The following is a 19,793-nucleotide window of genomic DNA, read 5'->3' as shown; positions in this document are numbered from 1 at the left end:
GCCTAGATCACACCACTGCACTCCAGCCTGGGTGACAAGAGCGAAACTCCATCACAAAAAAAAAAAAGAAAAGAAAAGAAAAAGAAAAAGTCTGTCCGGATAGCTATAAGACCATTCTACTCTGTCTTGAAGGTTTTGCTTTAAGACCTTTTAAAAGGCAATTACTAAACAAATGTTCTTTATTTTTTATTATTTTTTTTGAGAAGGAGTTTCACTCTTGTTGCCCAGGCTGGAGTACAATGGCTCCATCTCAGTTCGCTGCAACCTCCGCCCTCCTAGGTTCAAGCAATTCTCCTGCCTCAGCCTCCCAAATAGCTGGAATTACAGGCATGCGTCACCATGCCTGGCTAATTTTTTGTATTTTTAATAGAGACGGAGTTTCACTGTGTTGGCCAGTCTGGTCTCAAACTCCTGACCTCAGGTGATCCACCCACCTTGGCCTCCCAAAGTGCTGGGATTACAGGTGTAAGCCACCGCACCCGGCCTAAACAAATGTTCTTAGGAGATGAATTCCACATGGTTTTAAGATGCAAGTCGTTTATCTGAAGTTCAGATAGAGAAAGGTGAAAGTGTTGAACATTTTATTAATGTCAAGTTTTAAAAGCTTCACATTTGGGTTACACTAAGATAGAGGACTGCTGCTTCTTAAAGAAGTTATCCTTTAGCACTGGGTTGTTGGTTTAGGAGGTAGGGAGCTTGGCTATTTTTTTGCTAAGCATTCACAATCTATAAATTCATAATCTTGGTCTATGACTTGGCTCAGTAAAGTTTGGTTCTCATCTTCTTCCTTCAGGAGAGAACAGACACTGTTATACCTCCAGGATTCTCAGCACATTATCACTGCACATTTGGCAAGATGCACCTTGTAACAAAATTGACCCTCTTAACCATGTTTAAGCAGGTAGCTTAGTAGCAATTAAGTACATTCGCATTGTTGCGCAACCATCACCACCACCCACCTCTAGAATTTTTTCATCTTGCACAACTGAAGCTTTGTACCTATTGCATCAGGGGTCCCCAACCCCGCATCCGTGGCCTATTAGGAACTGGGCCACACAGCAGAAGGTGAGCAGCAGGCCAGCAAGCGAAGCTTCATCTGTATTTACAGCCACTCCCCATCACTTGCATTCCCACCTGAGCTCTGCCTCCCTGTCAGATCAGCAGCAGCATTAGATTCTCATAGCAGCACAAACCCTATTGTGAACTGCGCATGCCAGGGAACCAGGCTGCATGCTCCTTATGAGAATCTAGTGCCTGATGATCTGTCAACTGTCTCCCATCACCCCCAGATGGGATTGTCTAGTTGCAGGAAAAGAGCTCAGGGTTCCCACTGATTCTGCATTACGATGAGCTGTATAATTATTTCATTATATATTACCATGTAATAATATAAAGCGCACAACAAATATAATGCTCTTGAATCATCCCGAAACCATCCCCTCACCCCCCAGCCTGTGGAAAATTTGTCTTTCACAAAAACTGGTCCCTAGTGTCAAAAACGTTGGGATCACTGTATTTAATCACTCCTCATTCCCTCCTCCACCCAGCACCTGGCAACCACCATTCTACTTTGTCTCTACAGATTTGATGACTGCAGGTACCATATCTAAGTGGAATCACATTGTATTTGTCCTTTTGTGAGTAGCTTGTTTTTAAATGCAGTTTTGATAGACATAGAACACCGTCCTGACAATGAGTAAGCAAATGATGGGTATAGTTACTACTTCTAGTCCAGAAATCTTTACCCTGGAGTTCTTGGATCAAGCCCCAGGGATCAAACCCCCTTTAAAAGAGGTCTCTTATTTATTATTATTTTTTTTTTGAGATGGAGTCTCACTCTGTTGCCCAGGCTGGAGTACAGTGGCATGATTGCAGCTCACACAACCTCTGCTTTCCGGGTTCAAGTGATTCTGCTGCCTCAGCCTCCTGAGTAGCTGGGATTATGAGCACCCGTCACCACACCCAGCTAATTTTTGTATTTTTAGTAGAGACGGGGTTTCGCCATGTTGGCCAGGCTGGTCTCGAACTCCTGACCTCAGGTGATCCACCCGCCTTGGCCTCCCAAAGTGCTGGGATTACAGGCGTGAGCCACTGCACCCAGCTGAGCTTCTTATTTATGAGGTTTTCATAGGAACCATTAACCTGGAAAATGCTTATCACCATTATCACCATTCTAGGTCTGGTCTCCTTTGAGAGCATTTTTTTCTATTTTAAGACAGTCTCGTGCTATTGCCCAGGTTGGAGTGCAGTGGCACAATCACAACTCAAGCAATCCTCCCACTGTAGCCTCCCGAGTAACTGGGATTACAGGCACATGCCATTATACCTGGCTAATTTTTGTATTTTTTGTAGATATGGGCTCTCACTATGTTGCCCAGGCTGGTCTCGGAGCTCCTGGACTCAAGCAATCCACCCGTCTTAGCCTCCCAAAGTGCTGCAATTATAGGCATGAGCTACCACACCTGGCTTGAGATCTTTATTTATTTATTTATTTATTTATTTATTTTGGAGATGGAGTTTTGCTCTGTTGCCCAGGCTGGAATACAGTGGCACCATCTCGGCTCACTGCAACCTCTGCTCTGGGGTTCAAGCTATTCTCCTGCCTCAGCCTCCTGAGTAGCTGGGATTACGGGCACAAACCACCACACCCAACTAATTTTGTATTTTTAGTAGAGACAGGGTTTCGCCATGTTGGCCAGGCTGGTCTTGAACTCCTAACCTCGTGATCCACCAGCCTCAGCCTCCCAAAGTGCTGAGATTACAGACATGAACCACTGCTCCCAGCTGAGAGCATCATCTTGGTCCCAAATCAAGATTAACTGCCCCAGCTAACCACACTATCCACCTGGTCCTATTGATTGTATGGTCCTTTATTTTGCTGGTAAGTCACCTTTGACACCTAAGAGAAGTGTCACTCTGTAAACTCCTAGCCCCATGTTGATCTGGTCATGAAATAAATGTGAGGTTGCCTTCCTCATATGAAAAATTTCTGCTGGGCGCGGTGGCTCACGCCTGTAATCCCAGCACTTTGGGAGGCCCGAGGCAGGCGGACCATGAGGTCAGGAGATCAAGACCATCCTGGCTAACACGGTGAAACCCCGTCTCTACTAAAAGTACAAAAAATTAGCCGGACATGGTGGTGGGCGCCTGTAATCCCAGCTACTTGGGAGGCTGAGGCATGAGAATGGCATGAACCCAGGAGGTGGAGCTTGCAGTGAGCCGAGATCGCGCCACTGCACTCCAGCCTGGGCAACTGAGCGAGACTACGTCTCAAAAAAAAAAAAAAAAAAAAGAGAAGAAAAATTTCTGATATAAGTGCAAATCAAACCACAATGAGATACCACTTTATACCCATGAGATTAGCTATTACCAAAACACCTAGAAAATAACAAGTGTCGGCAAGGGTGTGGAGAAATTGGAATCCTCATGCATTGTTGGTAGGGATGTGAAATGGTACATCTACTGTGGAAAAGAGCATGGTAGTTCTTCAAAAATTCAAAATGGAATTACCACGTAATCTAGCAATTCCACTCTAGGTATATACTCCAAAGAATTGGGCCAGGTGCGGTGGCACACACCTGTAATCCCGGCACTTTGGGAGTCCGAGACGGGTGGCTTGCTTGAGCTCAGGAGTTTTAGACCAACCTAGGCAACATGGTGAAACCCCATGTCTACAAAAAAATACACAAGTTAGCTGCCGGCATGGTGGTGCATTGCATGTAGTCCCAGCTACTTGGGAGCCTGAGGTGGGAGGATTGCTTGAGCCCAGGGAAGTCAAGGCTACAGTGAGCAATCATTGCGGCCACTGCCTTCCAGCCTGGGTGACAGAGCAGGACCCTGTCTTAACAAACAAAAAAAAATTGGAAGCAGGGACTCTAACAGGCTTACACACCCATGTTCATAGCAGTGTATTCACCATAGCAAAATGGTAGAAGAAACTCACATGTCGATTGACAGGTAAATGAATATATATAATGCAGCATATACATTCAATGGAGTGTTAGCCTTAAAAAGGAAAGCAATCCTGACATGCTACGACACGGATGAATCTTGAAGATGGTATGCCAAGAGGAAATATACCAGTCACAAAAGGACAAATACTGTACAATTCCACTCATGAGGTCCCTAGAATAGTCAAATTCATAAAGACAGAAAGCAAAATGATGGTTACTAAAAGGGCTAGGGGAAAGGTGTGTTGGGGACTTTGTAGTTAACGGGTAGGGAGTTTCAGTTTGGGAAGATAAAAACTGTTGTGGAGACGGGCCGGGCGTGCTGGCTCACGGCTGTGATCCCAGCACTTTGGGATTACGCCAAGGCAGGTGGATCACTTGAGGCCAGGAGTTTGAGACCAGCCTGGCTAACACAGGGAAACCCTGTCTCTACTAAAGATTAGCTGGGCATGGTAGTACATCTCTCTAATCCCAGCTTCTCGGGTCAATGAGGCTCAAGAATCAACTGAATCTGGGAGGCAGAAGTTGCAGTGAGCTGAGATGGCGCCTCTGTCCTTCAGCCTGGGCAACAGAGTGAAACCATCTCAAAAAAAAAAAAAAAAAAAAGTCACTTCAGCATCAAATCCTCTCCCCTGCCATACCTCTCCCAAAAAGGAGACCAGTAAAGTGAAGTTTTAAGCCAGAGGCAGCCGGACAAGCTCCCAAGGAATTAGAATAGCTTCCAGGCACCAAGAAGTCACTACTCAAAGATGACCCAATACAGCAGGGATAGGCGAGACACATTAACTTCAGAGGATGTGGCAGGAGTGAAGACCACCTGCCCAGTCACCTGCCACATGCAACAGCCCAGGCCCCGGCAGGGTGACCCTCTGCAGAGCTGCCCCACCAGGACCCCTGGATACTCCTCCACGCTCCTAAGTCGCCTACCTCACCAAAGTGCTTCTCGATGATGTTCAAAGCCGACTGGCCAATTTGACGGTTCTCATGCAGCTGTAAAGCCTCAATTCTATCGATCCCGCCAAGTTCTTCTATCAGAAGACACAGGTTTTCCTTCTCAGACCATTTCTCTGCCGCCTGTGACCAAGTACAAGGGGACATGAGACCCCCGGCAGGAGACTTTGGGGGATGGGGACTCTGTCAGCCCTCAAGGGAGCTGCCCCGAGTGGAAGCAGACCAAAGGCTACCATTCCAGAATGGATAGTTGCAATTTCACTTTTCCAAAATTGGTTGAAAATTACATGATCTTCCTCCCATTTCAGGTATCCACGATATATAGACACATATCATAAATATAGGGCCAGGCGCAGTGTCTCATGCCTGTAATCCCAGCACTTTGGGAGGCCGAGGCAGGTGGATCACTTGAGGTCAGGAGTCTGAGACCAGCCTGGCCAACACAGTGAAACCTCGTCAGTACTAAAAATACAAAAATTAGTTGGGCGTGGTGGCAGGTGCCTGCAATTCCAGCTACTCAGGAGGCTGAGGCACAAGAATTGCTTGAACCAGGAGGCAGAGGTTGCAGTGAGCTGACATTGCACCACTGCACTCCAGCCTGGATGACAGCATAAGACTCGGTCTCAAAAAAAAAAATTAATAAAGAAGATACACAGGGAAGACTCAGAAGGTATCACAATTTTGTTAACATTTTGTGTAGAGATAAGATCTTGCTGCATTACCCAGATTAGTCTCCAACTCCTGGCCTCAAGCAATCCTCCTGCCTTGGCCTCCCAAAGTGCTGGGATTACAGGCATGAGCCACTGCATTTGGCCCAAATATCTTTGTCTCAAAAAAAAAAAAAGAGAGTCTCGCTCTATCACCCAGGCTGGAGTGCAGTGGCGTAATCTTGGCTCACTACACTCTCTACCTCCCAGGTTCAAGAGATTCTCCTGCCTCAGTCTCCCAAGTTGCTGAGACTACAGGTACACGCCATGCCAGGCTTTTTTGTATTTTTGTAGAGATGGGGTTTCGCCATGTTGGCCAGGCTGGTCTTGAACTCCTAACCTCAGGTGATCCTCTCACCTCGGCCTCCCAAAGTGCTGGGATTACAAGCATGAGCCAATGCACTTGGCCCAAATATCTATTCTTTATCTGTGTCTTTTGCTCCAAGTTTCAGGGTATCATTGGGTTGAGTTTCTAATCTAGTCTTGACTCAGATCGTTCAAGAAAATTACATTAAAAAGATGCTTAAAGTGGGCTTCTAAAAGGAGCTCCCTGGTGTTACTTTGAAGCTTTTCAGATGGTTTTGTCACCTATAAAAGAACCTTAACTAAGCTGGACACAGTGGCCCATTCCTGTAATCCCAGCACTTTGGGAGGCCGAGGTGAGAGGATCACTTGAGCCCAGGAGTTTGAGACCAGTGTGGGCAACATAGCAAGACCCCGTCTCTGTTAAAAATACAAAAATTAGCTGGGTGTGGTAGCACAAGCCTGTAATCCCATCTACTTGGAAGGCTGAGGTGGGAGGATCACCTGAGCCTAGGAAGTTGAGGCTGCAGTGAGCTGAGATCACAACACTGCATTCTAGCCTGGGTGACAGAGTGAGATCCTGTTTCAAAATATATACATATATATATATATATATATTTATATTATTTATATTTTTATTTATTTATTTTTAGAGACAGACTCTTGCTCTGTTGCCCAAGCTGGAGTGCAGTGGCATGATCTCGGCTCACTGCAACCTCCGCCTCCCAGGTTCAAGAGATTCTCATGCCTCAGCCTCCCAAATAGCTGGGATTACAGGCATGAGCCACCATGCCTGGCTAATTTTTTTGTAGAGATGGGGTTTCACAATGCTGGCCAGGCTTGTCTTGAAGTCCTGACCTCAGGTGATCTGCACACCTTGGCCTCCCAAAGTACTGGATTACAGGTGTGAGCCACCATGCCCAGCCAAAAAACAGTAATTTTTTAAAAGGACCCTAACCAAATGAACCCAGCTAGCCTCCAAAATTGCCCTGATGACCCCTGACCCCTGGTGCTCAAACCCTGTGTAGTTTCCCCACTCACATTGAATGGGGATGACCTATGTAACCAATAGGATGTTGTGGAAGTGACAGACACAATGTGACCTCCAAGGTCAGGTCATGAAGGACACTGAGGCCTTCACCTTGCTTTTAGACCCCTTACTCCACAGGAAGCCAGCTGCCGTGACATGAGGACACTCAGGCGGCCCAGTGGAGAAGGTCCACGTGTCCAAGTGACTTCCCAGCCATCGTGTAAGCTTCCTCAGAAGCCAATCCTCTTGGCTAGGCACGGTGGCTCACACCTGTAATCCTAGTACTTTGGGAGGCTGAGGCGGGAGGATGACTTGAACCCAGGAGTTAGAGAACAGCCTAGGCAATATAGCAAGACCCTGTCTCTACTAAAAATACAAACATTGGCCAGGTGTGGTGGCATCTGGCTGTAGTGTCAGCGATTCAGGTGGCTGAGGTGGGAGGATTGCTTGACCCCAGGAGATCAAGGCTGCAGTGAGCTAGGATCACAGCACTCCAACCTGGGCGGCAGAGCAGAGATCCTATCTCTGTCTGTCTGTCTCTGTCTCTCTGTCTCTGTGTGTCTCTGTCTCTCTCTGTCTCTGTGTGTCTCTGTCTCTCTCTGTCTCTGTCTCTCTGTCGCTCTGTCTCTGTCTCTCTGTCTGTCTCTGTCTCTGTCTGTCTCTGTCTCTGTCTCTCTGTCTCTGTCTCTGTCTGTCTCTCTGTCTCTCTGTCTCTGTCTCTCTGTCTCTGTCTGTGTCTCTCTCTGTGTGTCTGTGCATCTGTCTCTCTCTGTTTCTGTCTGTCTCTGTCCGTCTGTCTCTGTCCATCTCTCTCTCTCTCTGTCTTTCTCTCTCCATCTCTGTCTCTCTCTCTCCATCTGTGTCTCTGTCTCTCTCTCCCCATCTGTCTCTCTCTCCCCGTCTGTGTCTCTCTCTCTCTCCGTCTGTGTCTCTCTCTCCATCTGTGTCTCTCTCTCATCTGTGTGTCTCTCATCTGTCTCTCTCTCTCCGTCTGTCTCTGTCTCTATAAAGACAGCTACAGCCACTCCCCACCCTGAACTATGAGTGACTGCCCCTTTATCCGATTTACTTTATCCATAACTCCCTACCTGATTTGTCTGTCCTCCGTCTCTCCCCTCATACATAATGTCCATTACAGCAGGGACTTTGCACTGTCACAGTCTGAGCATCTGAAAAACTATCTGGCACATAGACATTTGTTTGAGAAAACGAAGACCATGGTCCTTCGAGATGGCTCTTTTTGTGTTTATCCACAGGACACATGGACAGAGGAGGGTGGAGGTATTGGGGGAAGAGAAATAATCCAACTTGGGTTTTGTTTTGAGATGGAGTCTGGCTCTGTCGCCCAGGCTGGAGTGCAGTGGCACCATCTTGGCTCGCTGCAACCTCTGCCTCCCGGGTTTCAAGCGATTCTCCCACCTCAGCCTCCCGAGTAGCTGGGATACAGGCATGCACTACCATTCCCGGCTAATTGGATGGGGTTTCACTATGTTGGCCAGGCTGGCCTCAAACTCCTGACCTCAGGTGATCCACCTGTCTCGGCCTCCCAAAGTACAACTTGAATTTTAAGAGCCACATTAAATGCTTGTATCCAGTTGGAGACAGCTATTTACAAACCAACCTGTTCAGAACGGCTCACCTGGAGGATGCAAGAGATGACATCGAGGATGATGAGAACAATTTTAACATCTGGGGCAGTGAGCAGATTCACCAGTGGCTCCAGGACCCCAGAGTGGACGAGCTGGATCAGCTGATCCATGGTGGCCCCTGTTGCAAAGTTCGCCACCGTCCAGACAGCCTCTTTCTGGACTTTAAATTCTCCCTGCAGAACAAGAACATTTCCATTCTCTACAGATCTTCAAGAACCTAAATATAGGACACCAACTTGGTTCACTTTCTAGGGAGGCTGGTGACAGCCAGGACTGCATGTACAATTTACATAGAATGCCCTGGCTACCTGCCTCTAGCTCTTTCTTTCCCCCCTCACTCTGTTGCCCAGGCTGGAGTGCAGTGGCGTAATCTCAGCTCACTGCAATCTCCGCCTCCCAGGTTCAAGCGATTCTCCTGCCTCAGCCTCCTGAGTAGCTGGGACTACAGGTGTGTGCCACCACGCCCAGCTAATTTTTTGTATTTTTAGTAGAGACAGGTTTCACCATGTTGGCCAGGATGGTCTCGATCTCTTGACCTCATGATGCGCCTGTCTTGCTCAGCCTCCCAAAGTGCCGGGATTACAGGCACTCACCACCATACCCAGCTAATTTTTGTATTTTTAGTACAGACGGGGTTTCACCATGTTGGCCAGGCTGGTCTCAAACTCCTGACCTCAAGTGATCCTCCCATCTCGGCCTCCCAAAGTGTTGGGATTATAGGCATGAACCCCCTGCCCGGCTCCTGCCTCTAGTCCTTGATCAGAAGATGGCATCTTTGGAAAGCCAAGAAGAAGGCAGGAGACTCAGGTGGGGTCTTAGAGGGAAGCTCTAAGATCAGATAGGCTCATTTGCCCACATCAGGCCACAGGGAAAAAATGAAACTGACATTAACCAATTCAGGTAATCTACATAGACTAGGAGTTATGCTTGGGGTTTTAGATGACAGTGGCCTATGTCTGCATTTCTAGTCTTTCTGATCTAGTAAAGCTTTGGCCAAGAAGCTGTAAGGCTAGGTACACAGATGCAACCTAAGGGACCAAGCCAGCCCAGAGGTGACAGAGAAAGACCATTGAAATATCGTTCAGGTCGGGCACGGTGGCTCACACCTGCAATCCCAGCACTTTGGGAGGCTGAGGCAGGCAGATTGCCTGAGCTCAGGTGTTAGAGACTAGCCTGGGCAACATGGTGAAACCCTGTCTCTACTAAAATACAAAAAATTAGCCGGGTGTGGAGGCGTGCACCTGTAATCCCAGTTAGGAGGCTGAGGAAGGAGAATCACTTGAACTCAGGAGGCAGAGGTTGCAGTGAGCCGAAATTGTCCCACTGCACTCCAGTCTAGGTGACAGAGCGAGACTCCATCTCCAAAAAAAAATAATAATAATAATAATTGCTCAATAAACCTTTGCATTTATAAAATGCACTTGGCCAGAGATACAGGAGGAATTTATCTTCTATTCTTCTATTCCTGGGTAGGATTTATTCCCATTTTATGGTTGGGGAAAACTGACCTCAGTATAAAAAACAAAACAAAACAAAACAACTTATGGCTCCAAGCAAGTTATAGTTCAAAAGATATCACTTGAAATATAAATGTCCTTTGATTCATAACTAGATGTTTCTCACTAGAATATGTACAGATTTACAGAGGCGTGCAGGACCAGAAGTACTGAACAGATTGGAAGATGCTATAATTTGGGCAACACACCTGGTCTTTCTCTCTTGCCTAGCTTGTCATACCTGGTGCACCCTGGGAACTCACTACCCAGCCTGAGAACAGGAACACCGCCAGTAGCTTCTCCTCAACCCCATGAGACTCCACCTGCCTCCCCACCCCCAGCCCAAGGTAACCACTCCTGACTATAGATGGTTTAAACATAGCTCATTCCTTTAAAGGTGGCAAAAAGAAAAATGCCAAGGATAGTCATTGCTCCTGCAAAAGGGGAGTACGAATCAGGAGAAATAATGTGTTTTTGTTTTTGTTTTTTTGAGACAGTTTTACTCTTGCTGCCCAGGCTGGAATATAGTGGCATGATCGTGGCTCACTGCAACCTCCACCCCCCCAGGTTCAAGTGATTCTCCTGTCTTAGCCTCCCAAGTAGCTGGGATTACAGGCACCCACCACCACACCTGGCTAATTTTTTGTGTTTTTAGTAGAGATGGGGTTTCACCATGTTGGCCAGGCTGGTATCGAACCCTTGATCTCAGGTGATCCACTTGCCTTGGCCTCCCAAAGTGCTGGGATTAGGGGCATAAGCCACTGTGCCTGCCCACAACCTTTTTTTTTTTTTCTGAGACAGGGTCTCACTGTGTCACACAGGCTACAGTGCAGTGGTGTGATCCTAGCTCACGGCAGCCTTGACCTCCCGGGCTCAATTGATCCTCCTACCTTAGCCTCCCAAGATGCTGGGACTACAGGCATATGCCACCAAGCCTGGCTAATTTTTGTATACATATATTTTTTGTAGAGAAAGAGTTTCGCTACATTGCCCAGGCTGGTCTCAAATGCCTGAACTCAATCTATCCACCTGACTGGGCCTCCCAAAACGTCGGAATTACAGTCGTGAGCCACTGCACTCAGCCTGCTTTATTGTTTTTCTATGTTTAGATTTGAATTTTGTTGACATTACCACTTTAATGAATTTAACTTTGCTTTCCTTCAGTGTATGATATCACCATAGCATGATATGTTTTTCCTCCTAAAAATAAAAGCTCCACCCTCTTTTGGTAGGGAGAGAATAGATGGCACATTCTTTCACCACCGCTTAGACATAAGCCAATATTTACTAGCTCAAGAGCTTTCTGGATGTTTGAGCCATGGGGTCACCTTGTCATTGAATAATGCTTGTTCCGTCTTCCAAATCTTTAATGGGTTCTTCAGAATGGAACGCCCCCTTCCTTTTTTTCAGGCAAAGCTAGGACTCTGAGGTTTCAGAGCTCTGCTGTGATCTCAATTTGCTTCTGCACCTGTGTCTGGATTCCTGAAGGAGTTCAACCCAGGGCTATTGGAAAGTAGTCCTTTGCCATGGTTGCTGTGTGCGCCACTTACGTTTTTTAGCAGAGCCACCAAGGGAGGCAAGATGTCGTAGGCAAGCAGCTGCTGGATGTGGTGACAAGGCCCCGCCGCTACGTTGCTCAGGGCCCAGGCTGCCTCCTTCTGGATGGAGGGCTTGTTGTGTTGCAGGAGCTGGGGGAGCACGTTCAGCATACCCGCATCAATGGCCATCTGCGTCTGCTCATCTGTGCCCGTGACAATGTTCCCCACGGTGCGGAGAGAAGGAGTCTGGAAGAGCAAGGCTAGAAGTCTAAGTATTTCAAGTCTATCCCAGGAGAAGGCAACAATCACACCAAGTTCTGTTCTCTCCCAAACATTGTCATGCTATAGCCGATGGTTGTCTGACAGCCTGTGAACAGGAATTGTATCTGTGATCATTATTCAATTCATCCATGGCCTTTTTATTTTTTATTTATTTATTTATAAAGAGACAGGGTCTTTACTATTACCCAGGCTGGAATGCAGTGGCATGATCATAGCTCACTGCAGCCTTCAACTCTTGGGCTCAAGTGATCCTCCTCCCCCAGCCTCCCAAGTATCTGGGACTATACGGATGTGCCACCATGCCCGGCTAATTTTTAAGTTTTTTGTAGAGATGGGGGTCTTGCTATGTTGTCCAGGCTGGTCTCAAGTGATCCTGCCTTGGCTTCCCAAAGTGCTGGGATTACAATCATGAGCCACTGTGCCTGGCCCATGGATGTTTAAAGGTGACTTAAAGGAACTTTCTGGCTTCCCACTTGTTTGGCTCAAGTGGGACAGAAATTCCCAAGAAATACCTTTATCGAGAAATGCTGTTGTACTTTTCATATGCTTTCAATTTCATCATCAAATGCTAAATTGACGATAGTGTTTGTTTTTTGTTTTTTGTTTTGAGAAAAGGTCTTGCTGTCACCCAGACTGGAGTATAGTGGTACGATTTTGGCTGTCACTGCAACCTCTGCCTCCTGGGTTCAAGCAATTCTCCTGCCTCAGCCTCCTGAGAAGCTGGGATTACAGGTGTGCACCACCATGCCTGGCTAATTTTTGTATCTTTTGTAGAGACAAGGTTTCACCATGTTGCCCAGGCTTGTCTTGAACTCCTGACCTCAAGTGATCTGCCTACCTCGGCCTCCCAAAGTGCTGGGATTACAGGCATGAGCTACTGTGCCCAGTGACTATACTCTTTATCGTATAATGACTGAATTAGTATTTATCATCAGTGTCAAGTGTGTTGCATATTTAATTGGAGATAATGAGATCTCAATGCCATTTCCTGGTGTGATCGGGAAGCCCTTCATAATGGCTCAGAAGATCCCCAGGACAGGTCTACGATTGGGCTCAAAACAACAACTCTCCTACAATAGCTGACTATGGCTTTATTCAGATTTCTCTGTACTGTAGTGGCAGCCCCAGTAAAGCCCAGCAACAGTTCTAGAATTTTCCTAGCCTATTAGGCTACTTACCTGATACCAAAGTGAGAGGTAGAAGTATACTTCAGGCCAGTCATGGCCTTACCAGGGCAGCTCCAAATAGGCCCCAGAACCCGGGGGTAAGCAACTTCTTAGAGAATTTACTTCTCCACTTTGGGAGGCCGAGGCGGATGGATCGCTTGAGTCCAGGAGTTTGAGACCAGCCTGGCCAACATGGTGAAACCCCATCTCTACTAAAAATACAAAAATTAGCTGGGTGTGGTGGTACACACCTGTAGTCCCAGCTACTTGGGAGGCTGAGGCAGGAAAATTGCTTGAACCCAGGAGACAGAGGTTGCAGGGAGCCAAGATTGTATCACCGCACTCCGGCCTTGGCAACAGAGTGAGACTTTGTCAAAAAACAACAAGAACAACAAAAATTGCTTGTCTTATCTCATACTCTCCATGCCCCTAGCACTATCCCGAAACCAACTTGACATCTGAGAAGTCCTATGCTAATCTCAAAATAGATGATCACTAAGGCTGCAGAATATGCAATATTAGGTAAAAGATTAAGAAAATAAAGAGCAGGCAGCATAGAGACATCTTCAATATAATGCACCCACATTTCAAAGCAGTATATGATGTAGGTGACATGTTTAATAACATAGCAAAGCGGCAGGGCATGGTGGCTCATGCCTGTAACCCCAGCACTTTGGGAGGCTGAGGTGGGCAGATCACCTGAGGTCAAGAGTTCAGGACCAGCCTGGCCAACCTGGTGAAACCCTGTCTCTACTAAAAATACAAAAATTAGCTGGGCGTGATGGTAGTGGGTGCCTGTGATCCCAGCTACTTGGGAGGCTGAGGCAGGAGAATTGCTTGAACTCGGGAGGTGGAGGTTGCAGTGAGCCAAGATTGTACCACTGCACTCCAGCCTGGATGACAGAGAGACTCTGTCTCACACACAAAAAAAATAATAACCTAGAAAAGCAATTAGTAATGGTTTTACTTGCTTTCTGCCTATATCTGAGCTAGTCTAAGAGAACAAACTGGGGAGAGGATAATGGGTTGTTTTTTTTTTAATCCCCAGTCTCACTGTCACTCTGGCTGGAGTACAGTGCGCCATCATAGCTCACTGCATCCTCAAACTTCTGGGCTCAATAAATTCTCCCAACTCTGCCTCCCCAGTAGCTGAGACTACAGGTATGCACCACCACACCCAGCTAATTTTTTTTTTTTTTTTTTTGAGATGGAATGTCACTGTCACCCAGGCTGGAGAGCAGTGGCACGATCTCAGCTCACTGCAACCTCCACCTCCTGGGTTCAAGGAATTCTCCTGCGTTCAAGGAATTCTCCTGCCTCAGCCTCCCGAGTAGCTGGAATTACAGCTGTGCGCCATCACACTCAGCTAATTCTTTGGTGTTTTACAAATAAATTTTTGTATTTTTGTATTTTTACAGCTGTGAGCCACCGTGCCCGGCCTTTTTAAAAAAAAAAAAAAAGCTGAGGCCAGGCACAGTGGCTCACGCCTGTAATCCCAACACTTTGGGAGGCCGAGGTGGGCAGATCACGAGGTCAGGAGATCGAGACCATCCTGGCTAACACGATGAAACCCCATTTCTACTAAAAATACAAAAATTAGCTGGGCATGGTGGCAGGTGCCTGTAGTCCCAGCTACTTGGGAGGCTGAGGCAGGAGAATGGCGTGAAACTGGGAGGCGGAGCTTGCTGTGAGCAGAGATTGCACCACTGCACTCCAGCCTGGGTGACAGAGCGAGACTCTGTCTCAAAAAAAGAAAAAAAAAAAATGGAGATGGGGGTCTCACTATGTTTCCCAGGCTGGTCTCGAACTCTTGGCCTCAAGCAATCTGCCTGCCTCAGCCTCCCAAAATGTTGGATGACAGGCGTGAGCCAGTATACCCAGTGGAATTTTCTTTTATACTTGTATAAGAAATTCAAATGTTATGATGAGCTTATACACCCATTAGGTATAAGTCAATTTGCTAAAGTCTACACATAGACTGCTAGAAGGAGACTGTGTATGAATAGTTCACTGGGTGGTGGGATTATAAGTAATTTCACTTGGTGCTTTTCTTTTTCTAGTTATCCAGTTAAGAAAAAGTCAGTTACTTAACACCCACTAGGATTTGACATCAAAGTAGATTCAAGCTTTTGGCCACAGAGTAGCAAAGATGGGCAGGCACAGTGGCTCACACCTCTAATCCCAGTCGTTTGGGAGGCCGAGGCAGGAGGATCACCTGAGGTCAGGAGTTCGAGACTAGCCTGGCCAACATGGTAAAACCCTGTCCCTACTAAAAATACAAAATGAGCCGGGCGTGGTCATTGGCACCTATAGTCGGCACCTATAATCCCAGCTACCCAGGAGGCTGAGATAGGAGAATCGCTTGAACCTGGGAGGCACAGGTTGCAATGAGCTGAGATTGTGCCACTGCATTCCAGCCTGGGTGACAGAGCAAGACTCTGTCTCAAAAAAAAAAAAAAAAGCAAAGACCAGGGAAATGCAGATGACAAACCTTGCCCCAGAACCTGCTAAAGTGACTATGACTCGAGGACTCGAATCCACAGGGCCCAGGATTACATTTACCAAGACATTGAGTTCTGAGCTGGTCATGAGCACTACCAGCCTGGGCAGGACCCCCGTGTCAACCACTTGGCCGATGCGCTTGTTGGAGCCGTCGGTGAGGTAGGACAGTGCCCAGCAGGCATCCGAGAGAACCTCACTGTCCTGGTGCTGCAGGAGGTGAAGGAGGGCCGGCAATATCTGCTTCACCGCAGTGTCGCAAGGGTATGGGTTCTTGTTTCGGCACAGATTCGACAAGGTCCACGTGATGTTCCGCAGAAATGTGATCTGTAACAAGGAGACTGCCTCCAGCATTGGGTGCAAAGGAGAGAAAATGCAAACAGCAGTGTGTTCTTACCATTTCCAATCAATACCATAGATCAGCATGAACCAGAGCTTTTTAAAATTTTATTTATTATTTTCAGACAGCCTTGCTCTGTCACCCAGGCTGGAGTGCAGTGATGCAATCTTGGCTCACTGCAACCTCTGCCTCCTGGATTCAAGTGATTCTCCTCCCTCAGCCTCCTGAGTAGCTGGGATTACAGGTGCCTGCCACCACACACGCCCAGCTAATTTTTGTATTTTTAGTACAGACGGGGTTTCACCATGTTGCCCAGACTGGTCTCGAACTCCTGACCTCAAGTGATCTGCCGGCCTCAGTCTCCCAACGTGCTGGGATTACAGGGGTGAGCCATTGTGCCCGACTGAACCAGAGCTTTTGAACTTCAAATAGAAATGTGTTCTAGGCAGTGATGTGTATTAGGGACACAGAACGAGGTTCGTATTTCACATTCCAATGTTAGATGGAGGTTTCCTTTGTCTTTCAAAATGTCCTTTCCCATTTGATTGATGACCTAATTTCATTTTTCACTGACAACAAGATCAAGCAGGAGTTACTTGGTCTTCCCACTGGTCTAAAACACTACTGGCATGTCATCCCCAGATTTCTAATCTTCTAATTGAGAATCAGTCTTCCTACTCTGCCTCTGGATCCCATCCCTTTTGGCCTTTTATTATTAGTTTTAGTTTTAGTAGAGACAGGGGTCTTGCTATGTTCCCCAGTCTAGACTTCAACTCCTGGGCTCAAGTGATCTGCCTACCTCCGCCTCCCAGAGTGAGGACAGGCCTGAGTCACCACACCTGGCCCTTACTTTTTGCCTTTAAAGATTCCGCCCAGAATCATCCCTGCCCCCAAATCACTCCCACCAGTAAGGAAACATACCCTGGGACTGTCAGCCCCTCCCCTTCTGCCCCTTTCAGCCATCACCCCACTTCTGTCTTTCAGAGTCTACCCTCAGAGAGGCATCTATATTCACTGTCTACCTTCCAGATTCCCAATTGTTGGGGTTTTTTGTTTGTTTGTTGAGACAGGGTCTCACTCTGTTGCCCAGGCTGCAGTGCAGTGCCGTGATCATAGCTCACTACAGCCTCAACCTCCCAGGCCCAAGTGATCCTCCTACTTCTGCCTCCTGAGTAGCTGTGGCTACAGACATGTTTTTTGTAGAGGAAAGTCTTGCTATGTTGCCCAGGCTGGTCTCAAACTCCTGGGCTCAAGGGATCCTCCTGCCTCGGCCTCCCAAAGTGCTGGGATTACAGACATAAGCGCCTGGCCTCCAGTTGTTCTTCAGGCCATTCTAGTCATGTTTCTAACCCTTCTTTGGGGTTAAGGATGGGAATCAGCTCCTTCCAAGTCACCAAACTCAGCAGCTGCTTCTTGGTCCTAAAGTTACTGTCCCTCTCAGCTGTGGTTAGTAGTCAGTCCTTCCTTTTTGAAGGAGCTCTTGGCTGGGCGTGGTGGCTCACACCTGTAACCCCAGCACTTTGGGAGGCCGAGGCAGGTAGATCATGAGGTCAGGGGTTCAAGACCAGCCTGGCCAAGATGTTGAAACCCCGTCTCTACTAAAAACACAAAAATTAGCCAGGCGTGCTGGTATGTGCCTGTAATCCCAGCTACTCAGGAGGCTGAAGCAGGAGAATCGCTTGAACCCAGGAGGCGGAGGTTGCAGTGAGCTGAGATTGCACCATTGCACTCCAGCCTGGTGACAGAACGAGACTCTGTCTCAAAAAAAAAAAAAAAAAAAAAAGCAGAAAAAAAAAGAAAGAGCTCTTCTTGGCAACTGTGACACCAAACCTGGTTTTCTATGGCCAAATTAGCTGTTTCTACTTAGTCTTTTTGGCAGGCTCTGCCTGACTTTAGAACCTTAGAGCCCACAGGACTGGGTCTCAGGCTCTCCTCACACTCTAAGTCAGGGGTTGAAAACTTTTTCTGTAAAGGGCCAGATCTTAAACATTTTTAGTCTGTGGCTTCTGTGGCAACAACAACTGTCCTTGTAGCCCAGACAGTATGTAAATGAGTGTGGCTGCATGCCAGTAAAACTTTTTTTTTTTTTTTGGAGACAGGGTCTCACTCCGTCACTCAGGCTGGAGTGCAGTGGTGCAATCACAGCTCACTGCAGCCTCAAACTCAAGCGATCCTCTCGCCTTGGCTTCCCAAGTAGCTGGGACTACAGACATGTGCCACCATGCCCAGCTTGATAAAACTATTTACAAAGCAAGCGGCCAGCCAGGTCAGGTTTGTGACCCCTGGCCCCAGCTGACCTTGCCTGGCTGGGTGACATATACACATATGTCACCTAGCAAGGCACATCTGTCAATCCGACTCTGCTGCAATGGTGTCTCCAACTCGCCTCAACTTCATGCCTGCAACGAAAGCTCCAATTTCTTTTTTTCCTGCACTTTTCCCCTTTCTCTAGGAAGACAATCATCTGAACAATCTAACCTGAAACCTAGGGGCATCCTGGCTTCTTGCTGTCTCCCTTTCATGTCTAGAATGGCTACGTCCCAGACCCACCTGCTTCACCATCTCCCTCTGCTATATAATTTTTTTTTTTTTTTTTTTGAGATGGAGTCTTGCTCTGTCACCAGGCTGGAGTACAGTGGCACAATCTCGCCTCACTGCAACCTCCGCCTCCCAGGTTCAAGAGATTCTCCTGCCTCAGCCTCCTGAGTAGCTGGGAGTACAGGTGCTTGCCACCACACCCAGCTAATTTTTGTATTTTTAGGAGACGGGGTTTCACCGTGTTGGCCAGGATGGTCTTGATCTCTTGACCTCGTGATCCGCCCACCTCGGCCTCCCAAAGTGCTACCGCATCCGGCCTCCCTCTGCTATATAATTCTACAGCAGGCAACCAGAAGGGCCTTTCTGAAAGATCAGACCACTCTACTCCCTTGCCTCAAAATCCTCCAAAGCCTCCCTGCTGCCAGCAGGAAGGTATCTAAGCCCTTTTCCTGCTTGCCATCTTAAGTGTTCTCTACTTAAACTCTCTCGGTCATGGCTAGTCTTTTATTGGTTCAACCATGTCAGATTTTTCTCCCATCTTGAAGAGTTTTGAGACAGAGTCTTGCTCTGTTGCCCAGGCTGGGGCACAGTGGCATGACCTTGGCTCACTGCAACCTTTGCCTCCCAGGTTCAATCAATTCTCCTGCCTCAGCCTCCCAAGTAGCTGGGACTACAGGAACGTGCCACCATGCCTGGCTAGTTTTTGTATTTTTAGTAGAGATAGGATTTCGCCATATTAAGTCAGGCTGATCTCAAACTCCTGACCTCAGGTGATCCACCCGCCTCAGCCTCTCAAATTGTTGGGATTACAGGTGTGAGCCACCATTCCCAGATGAAGGTTTTGAACATTGTCCGCCGGCTGCTTTTCATTTTTGTTTGAGGCAAATCAAGAACCCAGTTCCTAAACCAGAAGTCCTCTTCAATCAATAACCACAAATCGACCAACCTTGACTCTAAGCCTCAAAAGAAGAGCCTGTTCCCCATGAACAGAACTGGTGAGACATTAACCCATTTATGCCGGAGGTTGCAAATTTTTTTGTGTGAAAAATCAGACCTTGGTAATGACCATGAGCAGTAGGATATAAATAACTCCCACAGGCTTAGTGTTCCAATAATGGAACACTAGGCATATATGCTAAACTGTGACCCTAGAATGGAGATTTCAGTCATCTATTTTGCAAGATGGCAAGCTTGTAGGCCTCTTCCAATGCCTCAAAGAGAAGGATCAGTGCTACTGGCCCCTAAAGACAGAGCTGAGTCAATCTTTACCTAAAATGATACTCAGTCCTAAGCCTTGCTATTATTAGTTTATTTAGAGACAGAGTCTCAATCTGTCACCCAGGC

General features: G+C 47.3%; 1 protein-coding gene across 2 annotated transcripts in view; it reads right to left on the bottom strand.

Annotated features, from left to right (window-relative positions):
* Positions 1-567: 567 nt before the first annotated feature.
* KPNA7 (karyopherin subunit alpha 7) overlaps positions 568-19,793 on the bottom strand; it is a 34,325-nt gene continuing 15,099 nt past the window's right edge. Inside the window, exons 6-10 of one of the 2 annotated variants that reach the window (XM_055393165.2) lie at positions 15,635-15,898; positions 11,637-11,870; positions 8,581-8,763; positions 4,878-5,024; positions 656-787 (exon numbers count right to left, since the gene is read on the bottom strand). In XM_055393165.2, coding sequence (XP_055249140.1) covers positions 701-787; positions 4,878-5,024; positions 8,581-8,763; positions 11,637-11,870; positions 15,635-15,898 — 915 coding nt within the window. In that variant the 3' untranslated portion in view covers positions 656-700. Of the gene's footprint in view, positions 788-4,877; positions 5,025-8,580; positions 8,764-11,636; positions 11,871-15,634; positions 15,899-19,793 lie in introns of both variants that reach the window. The other variant, XM_055393166.1, reaches the window with a different exon arrangement.

This window comes from Gorilla gorilla, chromosome 6, assembly GCF_029281585.2.
Source record: "Gorilla gorilla gorilla isolate KB3781 chromosome 6, NHGRI_mGorGor1-v2.1_pri, whole genome shotgun sequence".
NCBI lineage: Eukaryota > Metazoa > Chordata > Mammalia > Primates > Hominidae > Gorilla > Gorilla gorilla.
Note: the sequence above shows the minus strand (reverse complement) of the source record. Positions and strands in the feature narration are given on the sequence as shown.